General features: G+C 41.8%; 1 protein-coding gene across 1 annotated transcript in view; it reads right to left on the reverse strand.

Moving 5' to 3' along the window:
- LOC135495117 (protein unc-93 homolog A-like) overlaps positions 1-26,352 on the reverse strand; it is a 27,982-nt gene extending 1,630 nt beyond the window's left edge. Inside the window, exons 1-5 of the mRNA XM_064783541.1 lie at positions 26,028-26,352; positions 7,069-8,362; positions 6,752-6,888; positions 3,299-3,412; positions 137-266 (exon numbers count right to left, since the gene is read on the reverse strand). Coding sequence (XP_064639611.1) covers positions 137-266; positions 3,299-3,412; positions 6,752-6,888; positions 7,069-8,326 — 1,639 coding nt within the window. The 5' untranslated portion in view covers positions 8,327-8,362; positions 26,028-26,352. The remainder of the gene's footprint in view (positions 1-136; positions 267-3,298; positions 3,413-6,751; positions 6,889-7,068; positions 8,363-26,027) is intronic.
- Positions 26,353-27,883: the final 1,531 nt, after the last annotated feature.

Here is a 27,883-nt window from a genome sequence, read left to right on the forward strand (position 1 = left end):
AGTGAAACAGCTGAAATATGTCATGTTACTAGTAGGGTCTAAGCAGTATTCTATTTGATGTTCTTGGGCCATCAAATCTACAATTACAGCAGACTGCGGCTGGTATTATCAGTACTGCCAGTCTCGTCATACAAACCTATGATGACTTCTCTTGGCATACGCTTCACTAGCACCCCCACAAACATCGAGCTGATGACATTAGCCGCACCCAGGGTGATCATCGTGTAGCCGATGTATTCAATACCAAGGGGACACGTGACGAACGACTGAAAAGAAAAAATGTACATGTGCATGTAACAGCTTAGCGTTTGGTTCTGATTTTCTACTCTTGGTTCTTTTCTCTCATGCTCTGTTCTCAATCGTCTCCTTTCCTGGCCTACTAATATTCGAGTATGTGCTGTACATCTACAAGAGAGTGCACAAAGACACTCGATAATGACATTCAGTAATATCGGCGAAGGCGACCATGAGTTCTCGAATCGGTTTGTCAGCTGATTTCTGTCACAAACCATGCGAACATGAGCTCCTCGTCATCAGCCAGCAATGTCAACAACCTGTTCGCATGGTCCAATAAGCTGACGAGAGCAGTACATTATCAATTCAGAGGCAGCCGCCATTGATACAACTCGCGGCAAATGGTAGTTTATTTTTCATTGGTCAACAAACAGTTCCGCGATGTTGTTACAACCATATTCCTGCTGTCTACGCAGGGATGTAAATTCTTTAACATTAACAAACAAGATCGTATCAAGACTTAATTTGTTACGAAAAAAGGAATGTTTTTGAAAGGTCACGGTCACGGTGTCATTTTAACAGACCGCATAGTTAGTTGATTCGGGCATCGGAAATGTTCAATACCTCAGCGTATACGTGGGTTCCAGACCCTTGACTGGCTCGTCAGTATCTGTACTGTAGCCTGGTGTTTGACAAAACCAGTCCCCGTCCCGGGGCCTGTCATTCTGTCACTCTGTAAGACGCGTTGTAATCCCCGTAGGTATCAGCACTGCTCACAAGGTGACAGCATGTTCGTTGGTCTTGACACTTCCTAACCGGCGGACTGATTATTTTTCCTGGCATCATTTCCCCTAGGGTAGTGCCGATCTGTATTGATGAGTTTAACGCTCCAAGGCTAGGTCGAATAGTCGTTGTTTAAAGGGGCACTTGTCGCGAGGAGTTCTGTTCGTCTGGTGTTTATTTGGTGTATGCCGTGTCTCGTCCAATGGGATGCTTTGAGGTCGATCGAGAGCGAATTGTGATAGGTCTTTCAAATAAAACACTCTGGTACTAGTAATGTATAAGCGTCGCGAGACGCCGAGTGAAATGACCTGGCATATGAATGTATCATATAAATCCGCTATCGGTCAGTTTGTTTTTTAATCATTTTTAAGACGCCGTGAGTTGCTATCGGTCAGTTTGTTTTTTAATCATTTTTAAGACGCCGTGAGTTGATCCAAAGGAAAGCATCATATCATTATTCGTAGTTAAATCGCCTCAATCTTTAATAACACTTTTAACACTGTAATAATCGAGATGATGACTAGTTTGATGATAAAAAAAACATTATTGGTGCAGAGGGAAATTCACATAATTATTACCCTGAAGGTTCGCCTTGAAATAAAAGATGATTGAATAATTAGGAAGGCCTTCCTAGTGAGGCGCTTGAGTATCAGCTCGTTCCTTGAAATCGGAGACAACGGCAGAAAAGGATACGGATTATCGCTCACCTGTCGTGCCTATTGGCACCAGCGCTCAGAAGATTTGCGCAATAACGTAGTCTGATGAGGAGGATGGAATTCAATCATAAATATTTTACCCCGGGCCATCTAAATCCACGAAAGTTAATTTCGAACTGAGTTTCCAACCCCCAAAGAATTTCCTTTGGTATATCTTTTTGTATGTCAGGCAAGTCATACATTTGGGGTTTTCTGGTCTGCTAATATTTAGGTCTGCACATCATATCTTTTCACAATAGCGGCAATCAAGAAACCATGCCGAAAAGAGCGTTCTCCACATCAGCAATCAATTGCTTACTCTATGAAAGCAATTCCTAATTCACCGGACGCTGTTCTTCCAATCGATTCACGTATCGTCTGCCACGGGATTGGATTTGTTATCGTTATGGTGATTGAGTTCCTTCTATTAGTGAGATGTACAGTCTGGGGGAGTGAGGGGAAAAGACTAGACAGAATCAAACGGGCAAAAACAATTTCATTAATTGTGCTTTGAATTCAAGTTTCCGATGTAAAGAACGCGGTAACTACGTTATTCGTTGTTTTGATACAAGTCCAAGCTTCTTTGCAATCGTGACATGTTCAAACTGAGAGAATGATGAAGCGAACTTGGAGGATCCAAATTGCAGAAAACTTAGATCATAATCAAATTTCTAAAAATCACATACGTATTTGCCCTGGAGCTAGTGAAATCAATTAAAGATGATTTGCTTTGCAATTGCAACCGATAGCACACTGGTAGTAGCTTGTAATGTGTCAAGTCTGAGAAATTGAACTTGAGAGTGAAGAAAGAAGGACATCAACAATAGTCGAAATGCAGTTCTAGGAAGTGCATATTGCATTCGTCCTCAAAGATACCGACAAATTCATTACAGAAAAGTTGTGTTGTAGTCGGTATGATCACTAACAGATGAAAGAATAAGATGTCAACTTATACCAGTAGCCCCTTAATTCGACCAGACACAAAGGGTTCCGCTGAGTCTGTTGGCTATTTCAGACGACCCGTAACCTGCATATCAATTTGAATCACCAGACTGCTTGCTACTCGTTTAGATTCAACCGCCATCAATTTCTCAAAGCGAGGTTTCAATAACATCAATGGCCGCCCAAACGACATTTCAGTGTCAGTCTCCATAACTAAGGGGACATTGACCAGGAATATTGCTGATATTATTCACCCGAATTGGCTGAGGTTATGACTGGCTCGTCCCTAGCGAAATATCGTTGACTTAAGGTCTGATTAAGCTGAATATTCATCAGAGACTTGCGTTGATTGAACTCTGCTCGTTTATTTGACATTTGTTAGACGTGAGTGTGATGAATTCTGGAGATGAGAAAGGCTGCGTTATGCTTCATGTAGGGTCTGTGATTCTGCTAACGTCTTTGTCGAAACTCCAAATGAAAAAATCCCTTGGTCTTGGTGATGAGTTGTCTGAATTTGGAGAATTGGGCATAGATTTTTCAGGCTTTGAAGTTTCACGTTGATAACAGCTGCGTTTTCTGTGTCGTATCACCAGGAGTGCAAGTGCCATTTTCTTGTGAAACGGACGATTACTGTGTAATCTTACCTTATTGAAGTCTGAGTAGAGGAAGCCTTGTTCGAATCCGTTAAAGATAAGCAGTGGAATAAGCAGCCGGAACGTCTTGTCTCGGAACATCTGACACAGGTTATGGGTCATCAACTGGAAAGAAATAAGATTGTCAGTATGACATATTTTGCAGAACAAATACCCCTGCAGTGATGTTATTTTTGAAAACGCGGTAACACGAAACCTTTTTGCCATCTCCGACAATCGACTATCAATTGCCATGTGCCTCTTTTGGCTTCTGCTCTTTTTTCTCCCATCGACAAACGACAGCAGATCAATGTAACCTCTATATTCTAAGGACTCCCTAAGGCTCACACAATGCATATGATGATAGCAAAATTTCCCCTGGGGCAAGGCTCGCCACCACATTCAGTCATGTGACCGAAGAAATCGATACTGTCCAATCAGAAACCATGTTGAGGCATGATTGAACCATCTGCCCAAGGTTGAAACGACGCATGTCGATGTTCTTAAACGCTCAACGACAATGTTTCGAAATCTGATATTGATAATGTCATTGCAAAGTCTTTTTCTCATGCGTGTTAAAGGTATGAAGTAAGTGGTGACCGGCATTATAATCAGGGCACTCCCAGTATTTTCTTCAGTTGGGTTTGATTCCACCACGAAACCTCCGCGATTAAAGAACGCAATCTCTCTAACAATTCCTCTTTCATTCTTCAATCAAGTCTAACCAACACCGCTTCAGCCCTTCTTTGATGAGCTAGGTGCGTGACAACACATATCACAACTCAAAGCTTCTAGATAAACCAATCACACACCATGAAGCGTATTTGTTACTAATGCAGCCAGATCCACTTATTCGGTACAGGCTGTTCTGTTTTAGTGTGCAATGGAAGCATGGCAAAGTTTACTTGTGGTGAGGATGGAGTAACTCCTGGTCGGTCAGTAATAGCAGTCTTTCAAATAATCATTTGGAAGACTCTTTTGATAGGTAGGTTGGTTGATGCCCGATGGGATCTGGCTGAGGCACTGGCCTTCTTCCCTCACTTTGTAAGTCTTACTGCTGCACTCTCATTTGCTTAGCTGATCAAGTGGTGCTGTTTGCCGAGGCCCGACTTGAGTTTGAGATCACTCTTTATATTTTCCAAGATAGGAAATCGGATTTTCAACATCATAAAGCTCAATGGGCATTGTTTGTCAGTGAATAAGCTTTTCTTTGAAGCCCAGACTTAAACAGAAGGGCGTACATACACGTTTTGGTCCAAGGGGGAAACGTAATGGCTAGGGATTTGGTCCGACACTTGCACATTTCCAATTACACAAACCAGTAAAGTTCAAGATTCCAACGGTTGCAATAACGTTTGTGTGCCTGGCTGTTTCAATGGATGTGGCTTATCGGCCATCTTTCGAAACCGTACCCAACATTCGAACAGACAGTGTTACCAAATGTGATTATATGGGTAAAAGCATTGCGTGCCGGCAGCTTCTTGAAGCTCGTCACGTTCGGTCAATGTGAGGTTCATTAAGCCACAGTCATCACACTGATTAGTAAGTATATCAAGTCAATATGGAATCGGACATGATCATATTGGCTGAGCCAGAAGTCTCAAGGATAACTAACCATGTCCAGTCAGATTATGGGCAGTCTGCCTCCCAAGGCCACCTGTTGACTTCAGCTAGTCAACACGTTTGTTGCCGAACATGTTACTTATGTTCTCGTCTGTATCATACGGGGTTGGCAATTAGCGGGAGGTTCGCCCGTTTGGTAGCTGTAAGGTAAAGCGAGGTTCTGGTATCTTGTTATAACCGTTTAGTTCAAGCCAAATCGGAAATCTACCACTCGTCACGTCGAAACAGCAATGGACTTAGAAACTACGTGCTCTGGCATTCAAGTCCAAATCTCATGGGAGTCATAAAATCCTATGATGGCACCAATTTCCGACCGATACACATTGATCGTCTATTTGCTATACAGTGGCTTAATAAACTAGACATTTTAGGCGTCTCCGATAGAGCAATATCTTTAGTATTACAGGAACTAGTTTTCCAATGTTTGAGAGGCCATTAAGTGTCACAGTCTTGGTCGAATTTCACGGTGACTTGAAGCAGCAGTAAACCGATGATGACAAGAAAAACCACTGTGAATTGGTTCAGCTGTTTCTCAGCTAATGAGAACAAGGGCTGTAGCCATCATACTCGGGTTACTCCATAGATTGCTTGGTCTCCCAGGACACTCATCACGTGTTTCCCGAGGAAGTCTAGAATATGCTTAATGGTTATCTGACGACTGGTCGTGCCCGTGTATGGTGTAAATGATGTTCAGACAAGAAGAGGTTGGCAGTGTTACAATCTCCCAAAATGAGGAGAGTAAAAAAGTATATAAATCCTCGTTTCGTCATGATCCGTTTATCCTGAGAAATAGTTGAAAGTGGAAATATTACCGCCAGATAAACCTCCCATTTCTTGCCAAATTTTGACTCTATGTCTTTACTCTTTAATCCGTTTGCCATTTATTTATGAGTTAATCAGAGTAACATCTCTTGAGGCAACTGCGACAAATAAATAAACTACATCCTGATTGAAAGTAGCTCTGCTGATTAGCGGAAATAACCCAAGGGAGGTGTTCATATTCCCCGCGAAATTGCAAGAAATCTTTCATTTCATCCAATTAGTGAAAAAAATATCGAAATGGGCAGAATTCTGTTGCAAGATATTTTTCATAAGCCTCTTGGATTAGTCCGGTTTAGTTAGGTTTTCCCCAAAGATACCTTCACCTGTTCAATTCTGGTCAAGGTAAATGAAACACCTCGCACCAAATCAATGAATATCTCAAATCCTTATTTCACTCAGAAAGAAAAATCGTGCTTTTCCATTCCCAATTGGCTCGTGTCAAATTAACGAGAGAACAAATAAAAGAATCCAAACTCGCTGATCCAACTTTGACGGATTGTTCTCCCGGGAGTTTCTGGCAATACTCGCCTCTGACAACTGCCTGATCGCATACACTACTGCAGTGCTGAGGGCCAACAGTGGCATACAGTATGCTAGTTTGCACGGAGATCATCAGCTAGTTTATATAATAGTAATGATAGTTCACAGTGATATACCAAACTTTCATGCTAATGTGAGTCGTTCAAATGCTTTGATATACCCCAGCTACATTCCAGTCCATGCTAACCTCGGGGAATATCACATGTCTGAGAGGTCATGACGAGCTTTCTATTTCGCAATCTCGATCTGCCACCTCGGTACCTATTCACTCCTGGGTGAAGAGAAGCAAGTAGAATTAAATGTCTTACTAAGGGACACAAAGGCAAAGCAGTGGTGACCCTTCCCAGCGTCGAATCCGCGACCTCCTGATTAATAGCGCGGCCCTTTAATCACTATGCGACTGATCTCCCACAACGGTACAAAGAGCAAGCGTTCCTGCTTCTTTTACCGTTCACAAATAAATGGAGAGAAACAACCTACCTCTCTCAAAGATTTAGCCGAGTCCATCTTAGTGTTGATCTTATCTAGGAACAAGAGAATAAGGAGGAAACCGGCGAAGGCGAGGACGAGGTGGGCTCCCATCAGCTTGATGACAGAGTTGGGGGCAAGGCGAAAGTCTGCAAGGAGATTTGTCAACGTATTAAGAAATGAATTAATTGGTTCTGTACCTTTCTATATTTCTACCAGTTAAGCTCTTGAACTTGCAAAATATCTTGTACTTTTTAGTGTTTGCTTCTTTAACCTTCTAGCACGTGCACTTTCATAGAGTTTTATAATAAAACATTTAACTTGCTTACCCCTTGTGAATCCCTCTCTGATATCAGTACCCGTCGTCAGGCAGTCGTCAAATACACCACACAGCTGATCATCCGGGATAATATACCCCACAATCTTAGAATCCATGGCTTCATGGTAGGCTTTCTCCTCCCACGTCATGTTCGCGCCGTGGCTGAAGCCGTTCTCGTGCACGTGACTCACGTTAGGTCTCACCACGTGCAGCATGAGAGACGAGACGAGATTTCCCCAGATATGTGTTGTCTGGAAACATGCGAGGAAAATTCCATTGAATTTATAAATATCATACTCCGAAACCTCCTTTGAGGCGAAAGTGTAATCGGATGCGAGTTTGGTCAGGTATGATACCTGCCCAGTCCATGCCATACTCTGCCCTAGTCCAACTGTCACCGATGTAGGAATGAGGGTGTAAAAATGGGGGTAGAAATTGGCAGCGATCCAGAAGTGGTAGAAGATGAGTCCGATTACGATAGACCACTTGGCACTGAGCCTGTTGATCAAGATTGGCACCACAAGGCAGGACACGAGCATTGACGAGTAAACACAACACATTGAGATAACTCCAAGCTTATTCTCCTTGTTCAGACTTGACTGGAGATTTTGTATCGAACGGAACACTGTGAACACCAGAATAAAACTCAAACACAACACAAACATGTTTTTCCTGTAAACCCACTTCGAAGTTGATACACTTGATTCCGGAGTGAATGAGCCCTCACTCTCGGCAACCATGTTGTTTCTAACGCCAAATACCGGTGTAACCATAGTAACAGTTGTTGTGATGGACTCGATTGGTTTATCATTTAAGGCAATAGTAATACTGCTGCTCGTCTGTGGCCCCAATGGGGTCTTATCTAAATCATGTGTGCGCTTTTGATGGGACCGCCTGTGCCGTCTTGGTCTCTTGGGCGGTCGCTTTGCCTCCTCTCCGTCTGCCAGGTCTGCATTTTCCTCCTCACCATCGTCATCAGGCACGTCATGCCTATTCGCCCGTTTATAACTCTCCTTTCGTTTCTTATGAACAATCCCCTCAATGAAATCACCCTTGGGCTGCTCAACGTCCGAGTTCGAGTCCTCCCGGCTGGTGGCACTCCGATAACTTGATGTGCGCCTGCGTGTCCTGGTGGCGAACAGGTAACTGTTCCGGCGAGGTCGGTAGAGATCGAAGTCGAATGTGAATCCGCTGATGTCCCAGGGGGAGAGCTGGGGCGAGAGTGACATCTTAGAGCTACCGGAACCTTCGTTGGCTGAATTGACCATCTCTGTCAGTGCATCTTTCGGCGCAAGTTAATACAACTGAAATGATATGATTAGAAAAGGGTTAGCTGGTGAGATTCTTATATTCCAATCATGAAAAAGTAATTAGTTCGTTTGTAATTATATTATACAGTTGAGCTTTCTTGCAAAATAGCGTCTATCTTGTCTTCATCTTCTGCTGCTTAAAATTGAAATTACAGACTATGTAATAACAGTTATTTTCAGAGTGGCTGTCTGAAATACTGTCAAAAACCAAGGAAATGAGAGGTTAGATAATTCACAGAACTGTTTTGGCAAAACAACCAATATGATTAATAGGATAGATAATACACATTCTTCGACAAATTGACAGCTTCTGCCTGGCATCGCATTGTAACGCATTTATCTTTCGCAGAATGTCAAAACCTTGTAATTCACCTATAAGTGTTGGGAATTTGTCAAACTCGGCGTGATGGATGTGGTATTTGGAAATTCAGATGAGGTAACACAGATAAAGATCCTTGACTTAAGAAGTTTGCAAATTTTCAAGATTTTCTGACACATTTTTTTACTGAGGAGGATTTTCCTTCTATTTCAAAGGCCAAGCCTATGCGATTGCCTTGAATGGAACGATAGTAAAGAAACCACATCCTAATTCAATACCGATATTGAGACTTTACCACTGGAGGATAAAAAACAAGAAAGGAGTTCGTTTAGTAGAAGCATGGCCTCTGGGTTACCAAATGGTTCTCATCCGTCAAGTTGACAAGAGCCTTTATACTATTATTCTTATCGAACTTTTTCGTTGATTGCTTTGCAATATCAAAGAAACATCTGAAACAATCTATCTTTACTTTGTTCTTCCTGTCTTTGAATACTGGGCAAGTATTGTGAATTGTCTCATGAATGATTCCGAGTCAATGGCGAGAGATAATCACAACAGAATGATGCGTTATAGAAAGAGTTATATGTATTGGGTGCATCGATGCAGAAATTGATGACTCAATCATATAAGGCATCCAATATACAATATCAGCAATGCGACTCATACCATGATATTGTTATTCACGTATTTATCACTTGGGCGTCCATAAATATTTGGCGAGTGGTATTTTCTATACCCAATAGTTACCTCTAGAAATCATGAAATTAAAAATTATGCTTTCTATACTGTTTCTTCTTTCGCTGACCTCAATACGAACATACCGAGAAGCACTGACACGTTAGTTAATACATTCTCTTGGTCACTCAGATATGTTGGGGTGATACCTTATAATGGTTGACATGAATGAAGACACAGTAAATGCTTTTAGCAGAAACGTCATGTCCATTTATACTTGGCCTTTCCGTACAAAACTGGAGTAAATAGTCTTAGATTCATCATTCATATCAACAAGTGTAGAATCTATACATGATAACGCTGACCAAGAGAACCACAGCGAAGTTAAAGTTTTTACATATCATCCACAGCCCCATCATCATAGTCAGTGCTGGAATACAGATGACACGCCTGGGATTAGGAGCTATGCATTTGCGCAAACTATATTTTCTCTGTGACACTCGGACCATTAAGATATCCCAGTAGTTGTTGGTCATTAATCTTTAACTCGGCGCGGAGTCAGATGGGGATTTAATGCTACAGGATGTTATCTCACGCAGTAACCATACATCACAAGGGCAGGTTTAATAACCTTCCTACCTTGCCCATGAACTTGTTAAATGACCTCATATTTTAATGTATTCATAATTAGAAACACAGGCAGGTGGAAACGGATTTTATTGAGAGGATATGCATTACAATCTTTATCATACATCATGTAACAATTGTGGACGGTATTTACTTAATATAAGCTTACAAAATAATGTTAACGTTTTCTTCGCACAAGGAAATGATGGAAATAATTGCATCCCAAAATGTCGGTTTCATTATTGTCAGAAACAAAAACATCAAAAACACTGTGTATTGATTTCATGACAAAATACGTGTTTTATAGCCTGGCGCCTGGCGCCTGGAGCAATGCTGAAGAACCGTTTGAAGTAAAAACTCTCATTTTTACAAAGCATATTCGCTGTTCTTTTTCTCAACCAAGCTCTAGTTTTGATGGTTGCAGTGGTAGTTTTAAGCTTTTAGGAATGGATGATGATCAGCAAGGTAGTGTACGCTCGCTTGTAGGACTAGAATGACTGGCAGGCATCCTGCTTATGAGATTTCATTCAAAGTAGTCACCCAGAAAGATGATCGGCATGGTGATATGCGACTATGAATAAAAGTCTATCTGAAATGATGTTGAAGAAATTCGGTACATGTTACTTTGATCGGTAGCAGACACTGTAATATGTGTTCAAATGTATGATACTGAAACCCTCAATTCAAAGAAAGCGAAGACAGATGTATGGCAATAATGAATATATTTGATCCAGGCAAAAAAGTGTCGATGTTTCAGTCTCAACAAAGAAATAAATACTGCAGTTTCGTAGGGTTTAGAATGCGATATAACCTATTACGTAACATACGATAGGGCACTCCGCCATACAGTCCCCTGCAGCACAAGCTCCTGATGAAGACATGGACCAGTAGATTTCTGTGACTCGGTAAATAAACTGCTTGGTCGTTAAAGTATGATTAAATGAGCGAAGTCTGACAGGCACGCTAATATCGGGTGGATTTATCGTTGATATCAAATTAGAGACAATTCGACAAGTGATTCATGAGAGTGACGCTGATATCATGTCATTTGTGTATGTTAACGAGAGGATCGCCTGACTCCGTAGTATTTAGTTCAGAGTTTTGACTGTCGCGAGTACTACCAAGGAACTTACACCCATGCAGAGCACGCTTCGACAATCGTTATTTGAAATTATAATCTTGGCCATGACTGAATAGGCGGTCATATGTAACATTTCTGCAAAAGCTGAGTTAGCATCTGGTCATGTAACCTTCGCCAGGTCTTGTAGACTCATTTCGTTTCCCCATTCTCTCGAAATGGTAAAAATGGCTATTCATCTCGATCATCTCGCTCTAGCATTCCGATCCTTCTGGACCAAAGATAAGAGAAAACCCTACGCCGAAATGTATGCTACAATTCCTCGATACCTAACGGGAGTGCTAAACGACTAATCTTGCTGCACAGCATACTAAATATTTGATGGGTTTTTATAGTAACTGACATGTTGTAATGGTGGTTTCCCAAGAGATGTCATCAGTCGGCTAGGTTCGAGGTCAATGCCCTTCTTGAGATAGATTTAGTAATTTGTTTCTTTGAAGGAATAAACGTCGTACAATGACGTTAACACTGCAGGGAATGCACAGGAAACGCCAACATAGCTGATGTGGGCAAGATTATTCTTAGGGTAAGCGTAACGTTGCACAACGTGTGCATAACGTTTTAAAATATATCAGCAACGGCAACTGTAGTGTGAATCTTTACTCTACTCAACACATCTGTGTTGAAAGTTGGCAAAGATCTTCATTGTCCATGTGTATAGCTGCATCGAACACAATACACTTCAACTGTACGTCATTATCCAGAAGGCACCGACTGTCCTCTCCGACAAAAGTGGCTTAATATTCCCGATACGCTGAGATATCGTTCCTTATCTCTTCTCATGTCAAAGCAAAGCAATCAATTTATTACTGTTTCCTTTAGTTTCTTAGGGCGATCTTGATGCCTCAAAAAGCTACCCTGCTGGTATATATATCTGTTCTGCCTCTAAAAACAGATAAGCTTTTGACTATGTTTTGTTACTTGTTTTTAGAAGACAGGCTGGGTTGGTGTGATCTGCAACTCTGTCTCCAATGTTCTATCATCAATCTCCAGCCACAGTTATTTATACGATAAACGCACCAAGCCAGACATATAAATCTGTGATCCTACAAAGAAACCATGGATCTGTAATTATCTAATGGATTGTTTGCCTTTGTGTTATTTCATCAGCGAAAAGACGACCATGTCTGCTGTATTCAGAAGACTGCGTCAGGGATAGGTCGGCGAGACATGCATGCTGCGTTGTAAGGAAGACGGTAGCGTATTCAGCCGAATACGCCTGAGATAGGTCGGCCAGAGAACATGTGCATGCCGATATGGCGTGGTGAACACGAAAAAACCCATGCCTAATGAGGTTGCTGGCTGTTTGGCCAAGGCGTTAAAACGCCCTTCTTTCTTTACCAGCCTCACGCTAGCCATCCAACTCTGACAACAAGTGACGGCTAAGACATGTAGACATGCAGTCATTAGCCGCTTCACGGGACAATAATGCTCCCAGGGAAGCTAGTCAGCATAATTCAGTTTGCAACAGTAAGCTTGTCTGGAGACGAATAGCAAAGGCAATGCGTTGAAGCGACTAACTGAGATAGTTATAGAAATGTGAGCACATGCTGAGTTGTGAATATGTCTCGAGGATGGAAGTGTTGTCTCTAAAACAACCATTATGACGTGTATGGCAATGCAGATGAGCCATACTGAACCACATACATTGTTAGTAACCAAGCATTTGGTGTCAATTATTCGGCAATGTTGCATGTTTTATTCTTTAAGATACAGTTTATATTCTTGTTCGAGAATTCCCAATTTGTACCTTTTGGCACGCTGTAGACATTTCACTAAGCCGTAAAACCAAAATGATTCCAATGTCCACCTCAACACGGCTGAAATGGAAAGGATGTTGTGATCTTGGAGTCATGTGTGTCCGCTTGTTCTCCGAGGACCTTCTCATAAACGACAAAACGGTACAAAAACGCAAAGTGAGAGAACTCCATTAGGATGTTTGGGATTGGTGTCTTGTGTGCCGTCTTCGTACTCTCATTATCCATTCACCTATAGCGAGCAGCCTACGTGACTCTGTTCCTAATCTGCCAGTACATTCCCCCAAACGACGGCGCCTCAATAACATTAGTCTGATCTTGTTCTGTACTGGTCTCGGGGGCAGAAGCAGCTCAGTTATTCTGGGACTGTCGACCCACCATGGAGAGGCCTCCACGTTCACCACTTGGAACAGTTCTTTTATTTGTTCTCCTCGAATAGTCATGCAGTGGAAAATGTTGAACTTACTGAAAGTTGAAAACATTTCTGAGTCCATTTTTTTAACTGGTTTTTTTTTCTGCTCAAAATGAACCAACATCATCAGTCTCAAAAAATTTTTGACTTTGAAAATTTTTCCAAATTTTGAACTGACTGAAAGTTGAAAACATTTCTAAGTCCAAATGGGCGACTAAAATCAAATGGAACCCTCTTCCTGGCAGTAACTACCTCCCACGAACATATCTCGAGGGTCCAATCCTGTATCATTGATCGGAAGTCGACATTTATGTGGTTAACTAACACAATTACAAAATACATAAAGACATTAACCCAAACCAGCCACATGTGCCTGACAGTGAAAATTACGTTACAATCCCACAACCAATATATATCGTCAGCTACAATTTCCCCAGGGATGAATCACAGTAGTCCACCCCAGTTCAGCTCTGTCGTGATTGAGTTAACATTCCAGCTCGTCCTGTTTCCCATGTTCTTCTTCAGGTTGGACTCGAACGCATCATATTTCTTGATGTCAACTTGCAAAAGTACCAAAGTCACAACACTGCGAGTCATGCATTTTCTGAAATAAAGGGAATTCTCAGTGTGGCACCGACTTATTTCATGTTGGAATAAAAACATATCCTGAGGTTGATCAATACCAGGTTCCTTAGAATCTCCTTTTATCTGACCATTCGCAATCGTCCTCGGGATAGGCAGGCTATTACCTTAACCAACAGAAAAAGACTGTCTGTTTGTTGACGTGAATTAACGAGCCCAGCCAACAAGACCAAGGTTCGATGTGATTCATGTTGGAAAGGCTTCATTTAATGTGCGAGAGGAAAAAGCTATCGTGACCAAGTGGTTGCCCTGGATTCGCCTGTTATCTGGCCATGTGCAATCACCCGTGTGATTATTGCGCAGGAACTCCACGATCCATCCTTTCCTTATACGCATTTTTTATGATATCTGGACGATGAGGAACGATTATGGTAATCAATTTACCAAGCGACGAATCAACGTCGCCTGCTCGCGGTTATCCTGAAAGATTATCGTTTCTGAAAATCGGTACTGATCGGTATGGCATGTTAGTCGAGGATACCCCCTATCACCTGACAACCACAACCCCGGATCTCGTTTATGCCAGCTTCGGTCATTCTCAGTCGATCAAGTAGGGCAAACTTCTCAGCAACATAGTTCTTCGAGCGATATCAACTTCAGTCAATATTGATATAAAAAACTGCTCAGTAAGTGACAGATGAGGTAGCCTATGAGCATTCATCCGTGTGATCATGGTGATTAAGACCAGGAAACGAGACATGGTTGCTCAGGAATTGCATGAGAGATCCTTTTTATGTTTGCTTTTTTCTGTTGATTGCACCATCGCCTGTTCCGGTGGTCAAGTTTAGATGACAAGATAAAGTACATTACCGGTAGCATTTTAACCAGCTGGAGTCATTTAAGCTTTCTGCCTGTGTCTGCTTGATACTGACGTTATGTTGTTAGTCCATGAAAATCTACTGAACAGATCCGTTTAAATAGAGCTGCACATTCATGAGCAGTGAGGAGTACAAGAGTAAGGATGTGTAAGGCAGAATGCCAGGCTTATATAATAATAATGAGTCTTTTATATAGCGCAATTCCGTGACACTATAGTTCTCGCTCAAAGCGCTTTGGGATATCATATTATTATTATCTAGCAATATCATTTCTTTCCAGGTCAAAATTCCTGCAAAGTTGCTTGGTTCTAATTCGGATTGGTGAACATAAATATGGACATTCTTCAATAGATTCTTGAAATAAATTTTAGGTCTTTTCTGATGGGATGGGGGGGGGGGCAATGAGTACCATGATACCATCAGGTAGATTGCCTTGTATTGAAAGACCAACAGCTAGAATACCAGCTACGGTAGTTTGCAAGTCCTATTTATCATGTTGAATCATCGCTGTGGTGGTTTATGGCAAGTCGTTTACAAATGAAATGCTCAAAAGGCGTCACAGTTCCCGTGAACAAGATCAAGAGATACGCCCCCTCATAAAATAAGAGCCAAATAAATCCTTGATATTTGACATATCTGCCTAAGAATAGCCGCAGAATGTTGTATAACCTTTATCTCGGGCCGCTTCTGAAATTATCTCTTGAGATATGTGTCAAAACATACAGAGTGGATAACAATTACAACCCGACGGTGAATATTGATTTTGATCCTCAGAGTGGAGTGAGTAGACCCTGTAGAATGTGTCGCATGGCACCACGTACTTGGTCCGCCTTCAGTCAGTGTGCCTCACCTGGGCAGGTCAGCATGGGTTCAATTCAAGACCTCTTCAGAAGCTTGTAAGCATAAATTATAACCCAATACATGGCTACTCTGCTAAGATTTCAGTTTTAGCTTGTACTTTTATCTAACAACCCGACTCTTCAATCATTTGACAAGGTTACACGCAGATTACGAGTAGACAACCGGACGTCTTATCTTAAGCTTATTCGTTTCTGATAGATGCGCTAAGATTCCGATAATAAAAATCTACCGCCAGGGGTTTATCATAAACGCTTTAAATCCCAGCCCCCCAAAAACGATTGAAGGGAGGCATATATTACCGTAATTAAAGCACTACATGTCTATATATGGCAGCGCAAAGATAGTTGACAATCTCTCCACGATCTCAAATGATGTCATAATGCCTTCTAAGCATCCATTTCCTATGTTAATGATACACGAATGCCAGTTTTATAATGAGAAATGTGGTTGTCTCCTCATCAATGTGACCTTTAATGGCGGAGTGATGCTGGAGCTTGATTAAAACATCTGATGCAGCGAGATATAGTGGGTCATTAATCCAATGTAGACACCCCTACTGTGATATTTTAACCCACTAAACCCGGAATTATCACGTAGAAATCGTTTAATATCAGTGACACGTACACTCCTCTTACTGGTTGATATGTCCGTCTCACAATCAATGCGTGGTGTTTTCGAGTCTCGTTCTGGTTTCATTTTGTACCCCCTAGGTCAGGCTGAGTGTTTGCCGTGTGTAAATAGCTCATATACCACAAAGTATTGCTGTGAAGACCGGTAAAATATTGCTTTAAAAGCGCCTTGAGACAGACTGAGGCCGATTTGTTAAATTTGTGCCTTTGAAAAATCTTGCTTAATATGATTTCTAAACTAATCATTTGTACCGTGGACCTATGTACACACTAAACAAGCACTCCATCTCACCAATAACTTTAACTTCCGAGCATCATTGCTGACAAAGGCATAATCATGGTAAGATGCTATCAGTGATTATGGTAACTACACATCACACCCTATATCCCCTCCTATACCTACCAGTCACGTCCATGTTGCTGCGGAGAGTCTGCCTGTTACGTCAGTGAATGTGATCCGTCATCTATCCTGTTTGCGATAAACTGACGGCACTACATTTAAGTGATCCAATTAAACATGCTAATCGTGTTGATAAGCTCAATTAGTGACACGTCATTGGTTGTCAGATGAGGTTAAGTTTTGTTAAGGAAGATTTTGACAAATTTGCTTTGTCTATGATTTAATCCATTTTACAGAACTTGAACTGCTGATAGAGATGAGCCTGGTAGTATGCCGGCGAACCTACAACCAAGATGACCTTGACTACGAGCGTCAAGGTCACATCATCATAAATTACGCTGAAATTACTTCTTCATCCCAGGTGTTCGTCCACGCATTACTATCAAATTAAAGAGAATCGCCAAGTTCATAGCCTGAAAGCTGGTTTATAACCAGAACGGAGAGACATCAACATCAATGCCCATCTGTGATAGTTATTCACTCATGAGATATACTGACCTCGGCAGTATTCAGACATATTTTCAGGACAACCTTGAAGACGCAGTCATCAGGATCACAACCTCCTCGTAGCACTATGTGAGAGGCTAGACATTCTTACATCAATTCCAATCTATGGTATTCATTCTCTTATTCCGGGGACATGTAATAAGGATGGCCTTGACCAGGTGAGTCACCACCGAATCTCATCCATCATCCAGCCAATATATTATCATGTTTATAGACCCATTGAGATGGCTAATGAGATCCTTATAGACACAATGATAATGCTTACAGTGCAGCGACTGCCAGCAGTACAATGCTGAGCAAAACTGTCAGGCTTTGCTTATTTGGAACACAGGTCAGTACGATTAGGTCAACCCAGGCTGGATTAACTATGTCGGGGCAAGTTAAATATACCACACGGAGAGGGGGTGTCCTCCGCTTTGGTACGAAAATCGTCAAATATTTGGCAAAGATTATGAATGGTCCATTGCAAAATTCCCAATGTTACACGCACACGTCTTTACTTTGGTACTTGTGGTGTCTCCACGTAACGAGTAAACGACTTGGGAGTTCAGGATGATGGTCCGTGAAGGAAAAACTAATGATGAGGTCAGGATCCGGATATGACATCGATTCCACCAAATTCAGCTATAAAGAAGTGAAATATTTTTATCGTATTGCGATGACCTTCCAGCATGTCAAAGTGAATAACCACACTCTGTACAACAAATGGGTTAAAATCAGTACTCATTCTCTATTCACAGTAAAAGATGACATCTTTCCGATGAATCCTAATTAAGATTGTGTCTCAGGGAAGACACTCTCATTATGAGGCTGTGAATTAATGATTGGTTAGAAGAATGGTGGGAATAGATTGGGCATTATTGGATGAAACATTACACAGAGAGACATTATGCAGTTGTCAATGCGAACCCTGTTCCAGGGGTCGACACTTATCTATTGTCGAATTAGCAATTATAACTCTTAATCCGGAACAAGCCGTTTTTTCCACTTAATCTAAATTCTGTCTGCTTTTGATTCGCAAGATATTTTGGGATTTTTTTTATTGAAATCCTATCATATTTCTTTCCATAGGCAAGATAAATAAGATGTCAAGAGCGATAAATATAGCGTGATTTAAAGGGAAAAATATTTGAGCAAAAAGAACCTTGTAGGAAAGATAACTAAGCCCCCCCCCGTGATTTCATGTTCTATACCAATCCGTTCATGTTCAGTTCTGCCTGTGTAATAGTCGCCGGACATCAACCAAAAGAATGCTGATGACCCTAATATATCACCCTGTGATGATTTATGATGATATCCAGAACCGATATGGTGTAACAGCCAACAGAAAATACCAATGCATCCCAGAATGTCTGTCACAGTTGTGATGATCGCTGTATATTGTCAAATGTATTATGGAAGATCTACATGCAACCAACACAGTCAAACTTTTTAGCTCACCTCTTAGCAGAGGTGAGCTTATCCCATACCGTGGCGTCCGTCGTCCGTCGTCGTCGTCGTCGTCGTCGTCGTCGTCGTCGTCGTCGTCGTCGTCGTCGTCCGTCGTCCGTTAGCAGGGCACGTTTCGTAACTGTTAGAGCTATTGAGTTGAAACTTGGTACACATGTACCCTTATGTAATGACACCTGGGAGACCAAGTTTCGGTCTGATTCGTTTCATGGTTTGGCCACTAGGGGGACAAACGTTAAAAGTGAAAATATGCAATATCTCCCTTAATAGTAGTCGGGAAATTTTGAAAAAAATATGGTAGGTACTTCTAGCAAAGGTGCATCATATATCCTCCGGGTTTTTGATTTGACCTCCTTTTCAAGGTCACAGAGGTCAAATGGTGTAAATTAGCCGTTAGGATGTAACGATGGCACGTTTCTAAACTGCAATGACTATTGATACCAAATTTGGTACACATTTACCCCTTAGTCAGGTAGTCTCAGGGACCAAAGGTTGGTCCAATATGATTCACCACTTGACCACCAGGGGGCAAAATCCAAAAACCTTAAAAATGTGATTATTCCTTAACTTCTTGCCCGATTGCCACCAATTTGATATCATGGGTACATCTAACCACCATACAGTATATGTCACACAGGTTTTTAATTTGACCTTCTTGTCAAGGTCACAGATGTCAAATGGCGTAAATTCGCCGTCAGGCCGTAACTATGGCACGTTTCTTAACTGCAATGACTATTGATCACAAATTAAGTACACATGTACCCCTTGGTCAGGTGATCTCAGGTACCGAAGTTTGGTGCGATCTGATTTGCCGTTTGGCCTCCAGGGAGGGGGCCAAATCCTAAATTCTTCAAAATGCCATTATTCCTAGTAATGACTTGCCCGATTGGCACCAATTTTATATCATAGGTACATCTAATTCTAACAACCATTCAATGTGTCACCCGGGTCTTCTTTGATTTGACCTACTTTTCAAGGTCACAGAGGTCGAATGTACTGTAAATTGGCCATTTTGGGGAAATTGTAATTGCTTGGACCTACATCAAACCTAACACTACATGACACAAGACCATGCTCTTTATCCATCTTTCCTCCACATGAGGTGAGCACAATGGCCCTGGCCATTTCATTATATGACAGGATACTCCCATTAGTAGGGTAGATTGGGGTAGATTGGAGTAACTGTATCCCAGGTTTAATTGTAGCCCCTGCCTATGATATTGATTGATATCCCCATGCATCAAACAATGCAGGAGCTACAAATAAACTGGGGCAACAAATACCCCATTCTACCTTATATAAAAAAGGCACCGCCGACTATGTATTATCATATCCAAACGCATGATAAACAGCGTGAAATCTTCTCTTTACACCACAAACTAGTTTCATCTGCAAATCCACATCGACAATGAAGAAAGAACCGAGGGGAGGACTCTTTTGCTTTTTATCAGTTGAACATGGCATTAGCGCCAAACCACAGTCAAAGATTTCCCGATAATGACGGTTCACCCTGAAGTAATGCCCTTAACCGCAGGCTGTCAGCTTGGAATGCCGGAGGCCCACTCTGCCGTAAGTGGGCCCACGACCCCGGTCTGTCGATGGTTAGTTTGGGTGATAAAGCATGCAAATGTTTTTAAAAACTCGAAGCGGGATTTTGTGCAATGCAAAACAGTTGCAAAACATCAGAGGGTCTTTAACATTAAATGTGATACATTTCGCAACTGCCTGTGTTCAGTAGCACCCTGGATACGAATGTAATTATACTGTAAAAAGTGAGCACCACTGATGGTGCGCAGATAATTGAAATTGCATAATACGGAAAGTTATTTTCGCCAGCAAGTCATCATCTCCTCGCTTTCCACAGTAGCTATGCATATTTTATATGAATCAGGATTTATCATGAACCATTATTAAATATGAAGGAATGTATTGCTCATGGTTGAATATCAGGGGGTTTGCTCCGCTACCAAGTTAATATTTCATGATAACGACGCTTGGGTCATCGGATGGGAAATATACAAAGGAAGGCACGATGAATAAGCTGTGGCATCTGGGATAAGCAAGATGCATTGCTAAAGGTACGGTACATTATGTTACAGTGGCTTGAAATGTGTGTCGTACATGCCTCTACCATTGGACTAGCACGAAATATGTTTGAATGTCGTTTTTTATGAATTCGGGCAATCAGAAAATGCAGCACTGGGCACGACTTTTTGGTCATTTAATCAGCAAAGCACTTCTTGCTCATTCCATAAAATACCTTGGTTGGGCATCATTCCTTGTTATGGTGAAGCACACGTAGGCTAAAGTCTCCTGGCTGAGAAAGACAGAAGGAATCTTAATGAGCTGTCAAACCAACTAGGTGTAGTTCAAGTTCACTCCTCTATCTTTGTCACAATCAGCCGTGCTCCCAACAAATGCCGTTCTCAACCAGACAAGTGTTAAATTCATTCTCACTTGCAGACAACCTAATATCGATCCACTGTTTAATAATCTGGTAGGAGTCCATGCGAATATTTCGCCAGCCTCCGAGATGAGTTCATGCAGCTGACCTAGAGAATGAAGCAGAGGAAATAGACATTGATCCAACGAGGGACACTTCCGTCATAGAACAACGTTAATATAGCGGTAGTACATACGTATACTGAGCCACAATCATGTACTTCGATGTCACAGCTAACGGGCATTCCTGGCAATGTAAAAATCTAAATTGGCAACTTGGGACACGATCTTTGGTATCGATCTCACATTGCAACTAACTTCCATGCATATAATCGAGGTAAATTTACACAATCACTACAATTTAATCACTTGAAGGTTGTCGGTTTCGGTTGGGGAAAACATTTGAAGACTAGAGTGTGTGAGAATTGCCCGTGTGTGTACACATTCTCAGAACCTTGAAAATGTCTATAAGCAAACAGTGGCTTTGAAAAAGTTTTGGAATTTTGAACTGATGAAAAAATTCAACTCAGGTAATGCGACCATTCAACCTCGGTCCAATGAGTGGTCGTGTTACCGGGATTCCACTGTATAATGGCATCATAGTTATGGGTCCTGGAAGGAATACTATAACTATGGACTCAATACATATCTACACGCTGTGTGTATATAGTGACCTACTGTCACAACTATCTAAAACTATTCCCAATTTCCTCATAATGTCTATGCGCACTACTTGTGCATGTCAATTGCGTAAGTGCCCGTGTGCTTCAGCAACCAATCCCCATTAATGTCAAATCATATGAAAGTCAAAACAGGCAGATGTACATTTAAAACGACTATCAACATCAACACGACATTTATTTTCGAGACCTAAAATCTAATCACCTAAATGTATCTAACAAAAACAAAATATCGCACAATTTACGCCGAGGAAGTGAAAAGGTCGAAAAAGTGCATCGGCAAATAGCCCGGATGTTGGTCGGCAACAACAGTAGAAAAACCCGCCTTCATTAAAAGAGAGTTCCTTAACAACGGTAGAGCAATCAATCAGATGATTTGTGTGATGACGACGAGTTTCGTCTGTAATCACGCTGGCTCCATTAGGAAAATTACTGCAATGCAGACGAGGAAACGCTAACTCGAGCACAGCATCACAGACCGCGCATGCGTGCAGAAGTATCGTCACTGTCATCTCTACAGAGGGTGTTTACAAAACATTTCCTTCAAATTTCCGATGAAGTCGGTTCGAGTTGCAAGGTGAAGTACATTTCGAGGAGTGAAGAAATAATTTCAGTTCTAGCTCGTGTTAAATTTGATTAGTATGGATATTTGCACTTTTCATGCATTTCTGATCTTCTGCTGTAGTCTCGTGACAGTATGACATGAAACGAGAACACACGGGAAAGGAAATCAATGAAGCGCCAGCGCAGTTGGTGTATCTTTATAAAGAATTATAGATAAAAAAATATGCTGACACTACGTAACAATATCGGTGATTGAGATCGAGGAATGCGACTGAATGATCTGGGAAATGTTGAACTCGGCTTTGAAGAAAACCATTAACTGTTCTCACGAATCGATTACTTGTAACTTGTGTTTAACTTTTATGCAAAAGCAGAAAAAGGAATACTTGTAATATTCAAATAATTAGGCTAGGAGCACTGCTTTCGGTTATTATGCATTAGAACCGTGTCAAGTTGGAGTCTAGTTGTTCTAAATGATGAAGTTCAAGTTATTATCAATAGGCGTGCGGCGAAGCAGCTCTGCCGAAAACGACTGGGCTTTGCAGTCGCACGATCGAACCTCCACATAGGTTCCGACAGCGTGTCGGGATATTGTTACATTTATGACCTCTCTTATCTCACCCCAGGTGATTAAAATCCCACGCGAACGTCTCTCCAACGTTATAACGCCATAAATCTGCCAACTCTAACGAGATTTGCGGAAAAAAGAGCTCTCGCTGCATGTCGTGGTCACGTTTTCCTTCTCATGCGGAAATCGATTAATTTAATATCGCGGAAAGCCTCTGGGAAGTGGGGGGGGGGGGGGGGTTGGTTGCGTTCAGAGTGATATTAAACTCATTGCCAGCAAGCAACTGTCACGACATCATTCGCGAAAGTATTGTGAATGTTGAAAATACTGAGTTGAAAGCTGGGCGTCGATAAGGACATTATTGGCTCTAAGAACAATATTGGACGATTGAAATATAATTTCAGAGGAAACTGGAGACTAGGAAGGAGTTTCTGGCCTATAAAAACGTTCACCGACTGGAACTAGAACCCACGGCGTTGAATTCATAGCAACATTGGACTTACCACTGCGTATTTCTTACAGCACGAAAACCCGTGTTTCTTAAATGCTTCTATGTCACGGATGTTTGCGTAGTTTATCAGTTTATCATCTTCTCTTGCCAGGATCGATCATATTTTGGGCGAGTTATGAGGAGAGTGCTAAGGGTTAGAGGGTAGCTTGCCATGGGTATAGACAGGGTCTTCTTCTCAACGTGCAACCTTCACAGAAATATATGTTGATCATTTACAAGATATTTCTCTACTGAGACCTTGAAACACCTGCCTCCCTCATAAAGCTATCACTTGAGTCACCTGCTGCCAATTCGGCTCAGACACACACGGTTGATAAATCATTAGACGATAGGAGCCCTGAATCTCCCTCGTGTTGAATTTGAAAGTGAATGGTAGCCTTTTTATCTCAACAATGGAATGATACCTGTCTGTCACGAATATGAATAAACTGGTCTGAAATTGCTTTGCTCAGTATTCAAATGATCCACAGGCAACATAAAATATCGTCCCTGGGACTTATTCTGTGGAGACATAAGTGAATGGCATGGATGAGACGACTGACTTTCGCCTTTCGTGTGTTGTCCTTGATCAAGTCTGCTTTCTCCACTATATATCAATGAGAGAGCCCAGATACCCTCACAGGTGTGCTAGAGAACATAGTCCTTCTCACATAAGATCCCTAGCCATCGGTGCGTGCTAACGTCAGACGGATATGGAAGCAGAGAGAGCCCAGATACCCTCACAGGTGTGCTAGAGAACATAGTCCTTCTCACATAAGATCCCTAGCCATCGGTGCGTGCTAACGTCAGACGGATATGGAAGCAGCAGATCTATGATAACGAGTTCACCACTAAGTACATGTATCAACATGCCCCCCCCCCCCCTATTTGCAGTGTTCAACAGAGTTTTTGCATGTTCATAATGATTCACCGTAGAGTCTAAGGGCTGCTAAAGTCAATGGAATGACACGATAAAACCGCTGTATGAAAGTAGAATGACGTAGAAAAACCATGCTTTTGAAAACGTAACCATCCACTGGCACGTGAATTAAAGACATGAAGCATGCTAACATAAAGTGATGGTATGCAATCTCTGTCCGCTAGTCAAATGTTATCTTGTCTTGTTCTCATCAATCTTAGCTGGAGTAGAAAGTGAGTGAGAGAGAGAAAAGACCGCAGGGAGATAACACACGCCTTTTGAATGTTAGAAGAGATCACCACAAGACATGAGCCGGGCTTACACTTTGTCATCCGATTATAAAGTGATGTTTTCCAATCCCCGACAGCCGCTTACATGTTATATCATGTCATTATCATGCAGTTCTCATCAATCTTAGCTGGTGTATAGAGCGAGATAAAAGGTTTTGTTACGACATGGGGTGCAAGGCTAATGGACGTGACTGTATTAGTACGTGTCGAGCATATCTTAGCTAGAGAAAGGTGGGAGATAAAACACTGCATAGGTGTACAGCATGTTTTAGCAAGAGTGATATGTGGTCATTTTATTCTCCAGTCCCGTCAGCAATATGTGCACAGACTGGGTGGGTTTGTTTCGAAATGTTCGCAATAAATTATGTCAGTCTCCCAATAGAGACTCAAGGCCATTGATAAAGGTCATGGTGAAGTTGATGACATTATGCTACCTTTATACTACAGATGTGCGCCCTGAGGCTGAGCTAATGGTAAGCAGCCACAAGGGTGACTGTGAGACACATTGGAGTGAAAGAGGCACCATCTAAACCGTTGACACGTGCTCCACAAGACATGAGCCAACCCTACATTCGTTATCTGCTTATGAAGCGATGCTGTACAATCCCCGTCATCTTTACATGTTGTCTCAAGACATTATCATTACATTCTTAATTTATGTTTATATGTGGGAATCTGATGGAAGAGACAAACTGCTGAGTGTGGTTTGCGAGGGGAGCAGAACACACGAGTGATCGGTCTGTCTCTGATTCTTGAAAGATCCTCACAAAGAATCTTACAAGAATTTTCTAAAGTACTACCCCGCCTTTGGAATTCCCTGCCGACTACATACTATATACCCAGCCAAAGATGTCATTGCTCAGGCTTTCGGCTATGCCCTCTTTGAAAGTAAGTCAATGTATCATAATGAAAGCTGTGATGAACTCGCCCGTCATAAGACTCTTCATGAATCATATCAGCTTTACTTACCGATTCTAGAAAAGGCAATCTTAGTTAGTTCACAGATGTAAACTCTAATCACATTGCTGAACTTATTTGATAATGAACCCTGGGTTCACTATGTAGTTAACACTTCTCCTGAGTGTCCTCAGTGGAGCCATTCATTAAGCGAGATGATGATAATCACATTATAATCATCTTGATGGGGGAGCCAGAGCCATATTTGCAATTACTACCACGATGCAAGTAAACAAGACGATAAATTTTATATCATTGAATTTTCCGATTGAAATATGTTCCTTTGAATTTTCGTATTGTTAACAATGACGGGTTTCGCCACCCGTATAAGACGAACTTAGAGGGAAGAACGATTATTTGATCGACGGATTTTCCCAAGTGTACTGAAGAATTGCTCAGATGGATCATAATGCATTGTATTTAATTGGTATTTTCCGTCAATTTAAAGAAGCACGTACGTTCAAATTAGTACCACATGTACCGGGTGCGATGTTTGCAACGTCAGGAACACCTACCTTGTTTTATTTCATCCAGCGGAATTCTTTAAAATTCCGTTTGAGTGCGAGGTAAAATCCACGGGGGTAGATTGAATGAAGCAATCAAGTTTCAAGCCAACCACAACGAACATATAGAGTAATATCAGAGAATTGTACAGAACATTACTGTGTATGCATGATGTATGTACACCGTTACCACAGTACATCCGTTTTATCCTGAATTCAAGATAACAAATTGGCCTAATGTGGCAAAATTCTGTCTCAGTCACTCAATTTGCTTCCTTATAACATTACAGGCAACCTACATTAGTGACAGCAGATTTCCCCTGCGGTTCGATCGATGTAGGGCGGCGAATCTACGTCACACCCGGTGTTCTCCACTATAACGTATGCGTACACGAGCGAGGCTGGGCACTAGTTCTGAATCTAGTATTTTTAATATGTTTCGTCACTTCCGGTCCATGAAGAAAGGCATGTGTTTAGATCCTATCCTGGACAGTCACAAGTCTCTCAATCTTTTAGAGACAATATGAACCCCACTTGAAATATGGAAAATCTACGTCTGCTTGAGTATTGTAATGCAAGGCAGCCGAATAGAGCAAATGATTGTCGATTGTAAGTCTCTGACTTCGACATGCCAATCGAGATAGCGCTGTGTTCCCGAGCTTCGAATAAACCCCAATTGCCAGGGTTTCAAACATGCATAGCCTATGGAACTCTATGATCCTTGGTATCAAGCTCATCCGAAATTGTAAGTCATCATTTCCTTTCAAACAAGCACTTCGTAAAAAATTGCTAAAATGTGAGAAGAATGTTCGATATAGTACTTTATCGGGTGAGAAATCATTGATGCCAGTGAACATATGCGAAGGGTCCTAAGGCCAGCGTTGCGCACAGAAATGGTTTGAATGTATCTCCAACAACCACAGTCAAAAGTCGTAAACGGCGAATTAGTTCCTCCACTGGAAGCTTGTGTACCAAGCGTGCGAGTCTCCTTTACCGCGATGAACATGGAACAGTCGAGTTGAGATGGAGGGATGCTCCCATTCGTCAACCCTGTCCCCGGCAGCATTTTGGATCCGTCGAAAATCAATATTTAAGCTCTTGGGTTGATTTTCTTATAAGATGGGATGATGTAACAAGCTAGAAAGAACATGTCGGGCCAATATCGGCCCAAGGTTAGCCACGACATCGGGCCGATGCTGGCAGCCGATATTGGCTCAATGTCGTTTTGCTCATCGGTGCGATATCGGCCAAGTTGCGCCAAGAACAGGATGGGCCTGGAGACTATAGGGCCGCCCTGGAATTTGGTCTAACATTATTTCGATTAGATTATCCAATTAGGTTACCCTTTCTTCTCCGCAAGTCTCTCAGTGAGACCCTGGAAGATGGTGGGACATGGCGAAGGGCAACCATCCAAGGGTAGTCAAAAGCAAGGCTGTGAACTGTCTTCTCTGTGGTCACGTCGAGGTGTCTCACCCTCAGGTAGGCAAGGTTGTAACCCAATTGCACAATGATAGTCTGGCTATAACACAATAATGTTGGGAAGGTGGGAGACAGAGTTGCCAATCAACACAAGAATCTTTCAAACACACAAGACTCAATCTGAAGATCGAAGACATACATTATAACTGTCTTCTCTGTAGCAGGGTCGAGCTGTTGTGTAAAGATCTACATCTACGATTCTAGGATGAGACGGAGAATTCGGTTGACCATGTTCTTATATTGAGTGTCAACTGGTTCAATATATCAGATCCCACTTGCTGACTTTGAGCTGGTAATCTGTGGGTCAGTCTCCGGTCATGTAATCATGAAGCAAAATACAACTTGTAGTGTCTCCTCCAGGGTTGTAACTGTCTTCGGATAGTGTAAGA

The sequence above is a fragment of the Lineus longissimus genome, chromosome 10 (genome assembly GCF_910592395.1).
Source record: "Lineus longissimus chromosome 10, tnLinLong1.2, whole genome shotgun sequence".
NCBI classification, from domain to species: Eukaryota; Metazoa; Nemertea; class Pilidiophora; order Heteronemertea; family Lineidae; genus Lineus; species Lineus longissimus.